Consider the following 10,275-nt stretch of genomic DNA (forward strand, 5'->3'; position numbering starts at 1 on the left):
AGCACATTTTTAAAAGTTGTCATGATCTAGCACAAATGACGATTTTATTCTCGGATCTAGCACACCGTTAAACTCTGTCTAACGGTGTTTAACGGTTTTTAGACAAAGTTTAATGGTGTGCTAGATCTGGGAATAAAATGGTGATTTGTGTTAGATCGTGACAACTTTTAAAAACGTACTAGGAAGTGAAAATAAGGTAAAAACTGTGCTATATGGAGCTATTTTCCCAAAATTGTATTGTATTAGATTTGCTTTTTTTTTTATTTCAAATGAAACTTATCCTTTTCGTTTAGTATAAATATAATGAATTTAAATGAATAATTTGGAAAACTAAAACTAATAAATTAAAAAGTAAAGTAGGGAGCGGTTTTTAAAAGGAAGGAACAATATTTTTTTGGAAAAGTAATTTTTCTTTTTGAAAGAGAAGATGCTTTAAAAATAAATTTTTGTAGTGAAAAAAGGAGAGAAAAGTGGGAGACTAGATAATTAACTAATAAATTTACCTGTTCACCTTAAATTTAGTGGTTGTAAGTAATTAGATATAATGTGTTATGGGTAATTTAGGAAAATCAAAATTACACCGAAGGGATTCTTCTCCCTTTATAATAGTATAGATTGAGGATCGTATGTCGTCTTTTTTCTGTAACTAGTAAATTCACATGTGCATTGCACGTGAAACCTTCTTTGGTAAAGTTGAAATACATAATACTCTAACGATAAAATATATAAGAAATCTCTCTTAATAAAAGAAATATATAAACTACAAATTAATAGTATCTCCTTTTGGATGGACTTGTGGCAATTTTTAGTAAGAAATTTGTTCTTACTTTAATTTATAAATAAAAAATAAAACAAAATAATTAATAACATCTATGAGGGTTTATGACCCAAAAAAAGTAAAAAATTGACCTTTGTAATATTTATAGCACAAACTATTTTAATTGAAAAAATTACAAATTTATGAGTTTCTTATAACATCCAGCATGCCATCAGTTTTTGTCAATTTTAATGGATTTTTCTAACATGGAACTAACATTATAGACATGGCACATAGAAATCTACCAAGTGGACCAATGGGTATTTAAATATTTTATTAAAAATAAAACTATTAAACGAAACTAATCACATTCACAAAAAATATTTGATTTAATTTTATAATTAAATAAATAAATAATATTAAATTCAATGGAAACATATATATGTGTATACATTATTTACATATGTGTAACATAAAAAAGTATGTACAAAATTAACATACTAATGACAAATCACTATATCTAAATATATGTATCAGTTTTTGTACAATTTTACGAAATTATCCTCATTATTTTTTACTCTATTGAAAAAAAGTAAAACTTAAAGCAAGAATAAAACTATAAAACTGCTCATATTTTAAATTTATATATATTATGTCTCTCATCAATCAATTCACACGTGATCATCTTCCACTCTACTTTTTACTTATTTCTCTTCAACTCTCACTCCATCTCTATCTCAACCTAAATTATTTTTCTTTTCTTTCACTAAACAAATTTTTTTTTCAATTTTCATCACATTTTTTAAAATTTTTTAACAATAGCACAACTATATAGAAATACAAATGGTATATAATGATGAAAATATTGAGGCACCGTTTTAAACTATGTTTTTTTTTTCACACTGCATGTAGCTATGGTGCAGAATATAGTGTATCAATAATAAAAATTTGATAAGTATGATTAAAATGTTATAAATAATTTTAAAAAAATGAAATTACTGTAAATTAAAAATAATTTATTTGAAGAAATTTTTTCCAGTTGATATATTTTTCTGACTTCATATTTCATTTCAATAGAATATCCTAAAGAAAAAATAGAGAAATGAATTTAATTTAAATTATCAATACAAGTTTACAAAATAATTAATAGAAATATTATTTTCACAAATAGTCTTGCAATGACACCCATAACTTAAAAATTGAGAAAAATCCCATCTAAATGGATCTAAAATTCAGAAAATTAAAGATCTTAAGGGTCGGGTTTAAGTGTTAAAAAAATTAGAAGAAAGTTGATTGGACCCAATTTTATGTATATATAAATTTATTTTAGTAATTCATATTATATATTATAATTTATACTTAACAAATAAAAAAAAAACAAATAATACACTTTGGATCCCACATAAGGTACAAGAATAAATTTAATTTTAAATGCAAACTGATAAGTTGTATTGATAATCGATATTATATTTACATTAGAAGCAATTTATCTCTCCTTTTTTACGCACGTACCCTTGAGAAACAAGAATGAAAATGTACCTAGAGCTCATGATTGAGGACATTGATAGCATGAGTATTTTAAGCTTGTGCAACATTGTTAGCTGGTGGTGGTGGTGGCAGGAGCTATAGTGGCGATGGATAAAATGGTAACCGATATCTATGGACAGAAGAAAAAGAAGAGAATAAGAATTGGAGAGACGTAGAAACCTAAGATGAGAGAAAACAAAATTAAATAAAAAAGAAATTAATGAAATGGTATCTTTTCTCTTTAAAACTCTTTTCTCTTTCTTTCTTTTTTATTCTCCCAAATGCATACTTTGTATCGACATAATCCCAAAAGAAATTTGATTGGGACTTTGAAAACAAATTACCGATGACATAATATCTTAAATAATTTTTAAGATAAATTAATGTAAATTTTGAAAATTTCTCCAAAAAAATATAAATTTTTAATCATAGGATATATGTCGGTAACTCATTAGAAAATATCCATTTATAAAGTAATATTAAAAAAATCTTAATATTAATTTTGAAAATCCATCGATACAAATGTAAATAGGAAACATGAGAGTGGAATCGTGAGGTTGAATAGGGAAGTTATTTCATATTTGATACGTTCGTCAGAGTGACTAATTATGGAAAAGAATATGCTATGTAGTTTTATAGTGAAAAAGTATGAAATGGTGCCTTGAAATCGAAAGGTCATGTAAAAGAATATGTATAAGTTGGTTTTTGAAACTTTAAAAAAAGAAAGAATTATGGTCGAAGAAAGAGATATTGGAAATATTTTTCCAGCTTTAACAAAGTCAAAGAATAAGAATAATGAAATGGAGAAGTAATTAAAAACCAAAAGAGAAAATAGAAAATATACAAATATAAATAGGAAAGGAGAGAGAGGAAACGTGAGCGTTGAATGGAAAAGTCATTTCATGTTTAATGCGCTTGTCAGAGTAAATAATTATGAAAAAAAAAGTGTTGTATAGTTTTTATAGTGAATAAATGTGAAATGGTGTCTTGAAGTCGAAATATCACGAGAAAGAGTACGTAAAAGTTAGTTTTTCTATTAAAACAAATGAAAAGATGCCATGTTATTGAAAAAATATGATATTTAGTACAATTTGTATTATTTGAGTAAATGGTAAAATAGTAATATTATTAATTTACCAATGGTAGAAAGGAAAAACGAGTTGGACAAACACTTTAGGAAAAGTCGTACTTTAAAAAAAATGTACAAAGTTTAACTCGGTTGAGGCAATATTTGATAGAACATGTGAGGCAACGAATGTTGAGAATGAGCGATGAATAAATATTTGAAAATGTGTGAGAAAAAATCACACTAACAAAGCAAACCAAAAGTGTTGGAGTAAATTGTATGAAAAAAAAGTATAAATTTACGAAAGATATTGGTATTTTTTGGAACAAAGGGAAAACAGAAAATGTGAAAACAATCACGTGATTCATAGCGATTAGACAAAGAGTGTATGAACCTGTTAGGACAACAGACGTTAAAAACGAACATATAGTGCAACAAAATTTCGAAACTGTAAATTGTTATGAAATAATAATAGATTGTTATGAATTAATAGTAGAATAAATATACCTGTGATGAATGGCTGATTCAGTTGAAAGTGATGCGAGATAATAAAATGTCGAAAATGAGCAATAAATAGAAAGCGTCGGTTTATATATATAGTGACAATCTACGACCAAAAGTCTAGAGCCGAAAAGGTGCGACGAAAAGTCACGATGGTATAAGGGCATTTTTGGAATATTGAAAATTAGAAAAACTTGTCATATTTTTATATATGTATAAATAATTATAACTATGAAGATAAACTTTTAATTAGCTGCAAACAATATCTCAATTGACCCCTAAATGATGATGAAAATCCTCCAATAAGTGGTTGATCACCGTCCAAGCTAGACTTCTAGAGCAGCAAACGGCAATAATTGTTGTTGCGAAAAAATTCTTTTCTGCATTAGGACGCAGCCTGTACCATATCGTGGGACGAAAAATTCTTTTGTCAATCTTTCGATTTGTCATATATTATTAGTTTACGTAATAATCAATAGAAATAGTTGAAACTAAAGATAATTATTATAAATTCTCAATTACCAAGTAATTGATCTATACTTCTTGACAAAATTATATTAATTGATATATCATAGGATATGCATGCTAATATTTCTCCTCTCTAATCTTAATTTAATTTTGATATTTTTAATTAGAGAACTATGATAGCAATACAATAGGTCTTAAGTGAAAGAATTTTACTTAAAGTGTTGAGTTTTGATATTCATAAAGCATCCTTTGGTCATATGGTTAAATCAATGTCCAAGTGAGAATTAGTCTCAATCAATAGGCTGACGTGTTATACATAAAAGTTAGCACATTTCTAAGATCACAATAGCTATACTCTTAAGTGGACTGACACAACCTTAATTTGAATTAATTAAGCTATGTGCCAGGCGGTGCACATAAAAAGAACTTTTTATGCTAATATTAAAAAATATTAAATATATATTAAGAAAAAAAAGGGGTTAGGTGGAAAACCCCACCATACTTGCCATATATACGAGAATAACCAAGAACCCGTAATAGATTGTTAGTTTACTTGCTAACTTTTAATCACCGATGAATATTAAAGTCATGGCATGTTTGGTTGACCAGAAATGTCAATCCTTTCTGGATCTATTTCACGAGAAACAACATTTTCCGCGTTTGTTTGCATCCGGAATGGGAATAAAAATTCTGGATGGGGCCTCTCATCCTCCATGGAGAGAGAATACGCATGCCCTACTCCTCCCTCCTCTACAGCAATTCCCATTGGGAATAGATAGCACAATAACCATCTTGCCCTTCTCAGCCCTTCCACCACCGCCGCCATCGCTGCTCCGCCCCTCCGTTGCCACCATCGCTAGCTCCACTTCCAACGATGGCTTCCATCATTCCCAGCCAGTCGCAAGGTCACGAAGCTAGACTCGACCTCAGAGAAGCCATATTTGACCAAGGAGAGTGAGATCAAGATGGGATGGTTCGGCCATGAACCCAGGGCTCCCGATCTCCTCCAGATTTGACTTGAAAAAGTTGGTATTTTTTTTATCTACAATGTGCTCATAATTAATCAATAATGGAGAGATAATACAACAGCTTCTTATTGATTAGTTATGGTCTCAAGGTCATGAACAGATCTCGACCCAGGCTGGACAACCCAGCTCGGGGGTTCATAAGCCCCCAGCTCAATGAAATCAGGGCTCATGACCCTCGGGCTAGGTTAGCGCGGGGTGCTCACGAGACGTAGGTAAAGGTGGCTTAGGAGCTCATGCTCGGGAGGCTGGAGCCATATACTGTTCATCTTCTTCATAATTTTCTCTTCTTTTTTTTTTGTAAATATATATGATATATTATTTAAATATTGTAAAAATGGGTAGTTATGTCTTTTTATGGTGTATTCCTAGTTTTCGTCATTTTTCTATTCCGTCTAACTAAACAATATGAATTGTATCATAATTTCAATTTTATTCCCTCTCAATTCTAATTATTATCCATTTTACTCTGCATTGATTATATTCCAGCAAACCAAACGTATCTTTAGTGCATCCACTAGTCTCTCAACATGGCAAATGAATTGCGAGAGCAAAGTTTTCATTTTAAAATTAAATTTAGGGATTGAATCATGAAAGGACCGAACTGTGGACATTTAAGTGATCTTTGCCCCATCTTTTTCTATTTTGCCTCTAACATATTTCAAGATTTTCCTCTTTCCTCTTGTATTAAAAAGGGTAGATTTTACAACAAAACCCCAACTTGTGTTTCATGTTAGAACATTAATTTCAGTCATTATATCCCACCAACTTTTAATCTTATCCGTTCATTATTTACATTTTCACCCCTAGTTTTTCTAGTACTTCATATTTTCATTTTCACAATTTTTATTTACAATACTATACCATTGTTTCTAAATCTTCCCACCACATATACCAAACACATTATGAAATGTCACTCATCATCTCCACATCACCGAACTTGACCATAAAAATCGATTTTTAAAGAAAATCTGTTTAATATAATCCAGACACGTTAGCTACACGTCATAGACATATAAGTGAGTTATAATTTTATAAACACATCAACGACACGCCATCAACACGTAAGCGACCCTCTAATTATATTGTATTTTACTTGTGACCTGATGGATTTGTAACGCTATTAGAAGATCTATGAGCCAAAATATTGTCTTTAATATGAATACGATTAAAAAAAATTAGCGTTCCACTATGAAACATAATGTGGCGTTCCATTATAGAATTTACAATTAAAAAGAGGTGTGATATAGCAACATTAGCACTCAATTTGAAAATTTTCAAGTAATTTATGTATAATTCAAACAAATAAGGAAAAAAGTAAGTAAAATACTTAAAATCAAGTAATTTACTTGAAATAATTACAAATAATATACTTGCATGCATATACCATACAACATCTTCAACTCTAAGTATTGTAGATCAACCCATGTGAATCTCGTCTATTTTTAACTGAAAAATTATTTTCCCTTTAAAATAAGAAATAGAAATAGGGAAAAAAAAAAAAGAAGCCCAAGTGGAGAAAAGTTGTGGCGCGTTTGTCTGGTAGCGAAGCGTTTGGTGTAACCGTCCCCTCTATAAAACCCCACACTTCCCATCTCAGCCCCCTTCTCTCTCCCTCAAATTGGACCTGCGAGTCCAAAGTTAAGAGGAAGCATAATATAAAGATGTGTGGTGGTGCAATAATCTCCGGCTTCATCGAGGCCAAGCGTGGCCGCCGGCTGACATCAGAGGTACTGTGGTCCGAGCTTGACCCTGACTTCTCCGGCCTCCTCGGCCTGCCTGACGGACCCAATCAACTCCCTGCTGGTAGAATCCATCCCAAGCCACGGGGGCAACTCAACAAGGATGGTAAGCTTTTTGCCATATTGTTCATCTCTACACAGAACAAAAAATAAGAATAACTGAATAACTACAAAAATAATTTATCCTTTTTTCTTTTAACCTTTTCCTTCTAGTTGCCCTTTCCCGGATATTAATCGAATATATATTGTTCAATTTTCGTCAATATTGCCTTTCCTTTTTTTTGGTTAATATGCTTTTCTGTTTTTTATGTTGTTTGTATAAGGTTTTATTTTTTTCTTCTTTGTTTCTCATGTATATTTTCGTGTTGCAGTAAATAATTTTGAAAATAAGGTTAAATTCTTTATGATTTCTTTCAATTAGAAATGATGAAGAGTAAAGGAAGTTGATGAAAGTTGTCAGAAAATATATCGCACATCTTTTTTTTCCTGTTTATAATTAGGGCAGAAAAAGGAGAAATTGAGGTCTGTTGATGTTGAAGATAGATAAGACATAATACAGATAATAAATCCACTCTTCTTATCAAAAACTCCACTCTTTTTCCTTGTCTATTTTTTTTGGGTAATTCTTTTTCTTATTTTTCCTTTAATGTCTTTAATTCCTACATATTGGCAGATTTATTATTATTATTTTGTTTAAATCCATTTTCATGGGCTTTGTTTAAAATATCCTTGCCAGCCTGGTGACATGCTGCCGCTGTTTTCCTGCAATAATAAATCCTTCCAAAATTAATGCACAGCAGACATATTCTACAGTTCCTCAGGGAAAAAAAAAAGCCTTCATATTTTCTTCATTTTTTATTGTTTTTCTTTACACACTTACAGAGAATTTATGGCGAGATTCTTACACTCGAATAACCTCATAATTCGTAGATGGGGTCCAATGATATACATATATGATGTTTAATGAATTTCATCAATTTCCCCACCACACGATTCCGTTGTGTTCATCTCACAACAACCTATGTGAACTCCAAAACAAAATTCAAAAGTGATGTACAAGTGATCAAGGGTATCATATCATCATCCGATTTGTGATTTAAATCAGAAACTTCACGCTGGACCCGGTGCATCAAATCGGGTCGTTCATGACCATTAACTGATTGACGAACTCTCACGCCGATCCCTCCCCGGTCTATGAATGACTAAGAGTGATCCGTGCCATCAAGATTTTGGTTGCAACGGGAGGGCACTAATTTTTCATAATTATGGTTATCGTTAAGTTCATATTTTATTTTCTTAATAATGTTTGGGATCTGTCAGTGGGAACTGACAAGAAGGCCACGCGCAAGATGAGGCGCGTGGGTGACAAGTCCTCATCGGATGAGGAGGCCACGGGGAAGGAGGGCGGCGAGAAGGGCCGGAAGAACGTGTACAGGGGGATCCGGCAGAGGCCGTGGGGCAAGTGGGCTGCAGAGATCAGGGATCCCCACAAGGGTGTTCGCGTGTGGCTCGGCACGTACCCCACCCCGGAGGAGGCTGCCCGTGCTTATGACCAGGCCGCTAGGCGAATCCGTGGTGATAAGGCCAAGCTCAACTTCTCATACCCTCCCCACTGCCAGCCACCGGCGCCAACTCCGCCCCCTCCAGCCCCGTTAGAGCCGCCTTCGAAGAAGAGGCCCCTCGATCCCACTGGGCATGCTCCTCCAGGTACGTGCCTTGCTACTTTAGCTAGTATATTTCATTTGTGCTTATACAATTCATGTGTTAATGTCTACGAGATATCGTGTTAGTTGAACTGCTGGTTATCACATTGACTGCCTACAAGGAGAGGATTTGGGTGTAACGGAAGTATTATGCAGGATTATATTATAAGATACATAAAAAATATTATTTTTAGTAATAATGAATTATTTTTGTCAATAATAATTTTTTTATTTACATACTAAAAATTAAAATGACAAATCTTTATTGGCCGAGCATTTTACTGTTTGAAATTTTACATGTTACCATATGATAAGATAATAAGATAGTATCTAATTAAAATAAGGGTTTATATTTTTTTTTCTAGTTAAAATGAAAACGAATAGGTTCAGTATAAGAAAATAGAAAATTTAACTAATAAATGGGCAGGTAATTTGATAATGAAAATAGAACCTGAGATCGATGTCTTGTGCCACTGTACTGTAAACTTAAGTGTGTTTTATGAAATGATCAAGAGTCTTTTTTTTTTTCCCCGGCTTGGTAAACGATCAATAGTATCATTTATGCTAATTTTGTCTCAATGGACATTATATTTATGATTTTTGTCTCTCAGGTTACTTCCAGTCAGATATATACCCAATGGGCATGGTCGACGAATCGCCATCATCATCGGTGACGACTTCTTCGACTGATTTTGAGCTGAAAGAGCAGATATCAAGCCTGGAGTCGCTCTTGGGCTTGGAGCCAGAAGAGCTGGCACCCGAGCAACCTCGGCCGTGCAGTCGTACTATCGAACCTGAGGCAGCTGACCTGTGGATGCTTGAAGACTTGGTCACTCACCAGTACCACAAGCAGTACAATAACCAACTCATTTACTAGAACAAAGGTCATACGTGCCTAAACTCTCGTAGGTCCTGTTCGTCCATGCATCTGATCTCAAATCCATAGCTAGCCTCAGACTGTGTTATATATGCAGTAATCGAACCAATAGCCTGAGAAGCGATATCTTGGGGTCGTGGAGGGGGACCGACGAGAACCGTGGAAATAGCACAATATATAAATATGTGCTAGATGTATGAGATTGTACGCTTGAATTTGGTTGTGGTGTATATGTATTTGCAGTGTCAGTGCGTTGATGTTTCGGCTTTGGTTTGTCGTGGAAAAACCTTCTCTATGGCGTGTAAATATTGTTTAACTAATAATTATCATATTCTCTTCTATGATATAACGTTCTTAATTTAACTTAATTTAATTTAATTTAATTTTGTTTTGGTCTGGTGCGATGTTCTTAATCTGCATGCGTTGTCATTAATAAAAAAAAACAAAAAACTTTTTTGCTATGGTGTCGTCCTTTTTTTTTTTTAATCTCTTGGGACAAATTAGAGCTTTTGTGATCTCATGGGAATTGATGCATGCATCATCACTAGTGTCCCCTAAATTAAGTCATTACTGATTTTCTTTTATCCATTTCTTACAATTTTGATATCA

The 10,275-nt window shown here is 32.6% G+C and overlaps 1 protein-coding gene across 1 annotated transcript; it reads left to right on the plus strand.

Moving 5' to 3' along the window:
• The first annotated feature begins 6,931 nt into the window (after positions 1-6,931).
• On the plus strand, positions 6,932-10,012 carry LOC116210613 (ethylene-responsive transcription factor RAP2-3). The gene is made up of 3 exons (XM_031544556.1): positions 6,932-7,192; positions 8,407-8,793; positions 9,401-10,012. The coding sequence occupies exons 1-3, from the start codon at positions 7,009-7,011 to the stop codon at positions 9,664-9,666; spliced, it is 837 nt and encodes a 278-aa protein (XP_031400416.1). The 5' UTR covers positions 6,932-7,008; the 3' UTR covers positions 9,667-10,012.
• Positions 10,013-10,275: the final 263 nt, after the last annotated feature.

Source organism: Punica granatum, chromosome 1 (genome assembly GCF_007655135.1).
Source record: "Punica granatum isolate Tunisia-2019 chromosome 1, ASM765513v2, whole genome shotgun sequence".
NCBI lineage: Eukaryota > Viridiplantae > Streptophyta > Magnoliopsida > Myrtales > Lythraceae > Punica > Punica granatum.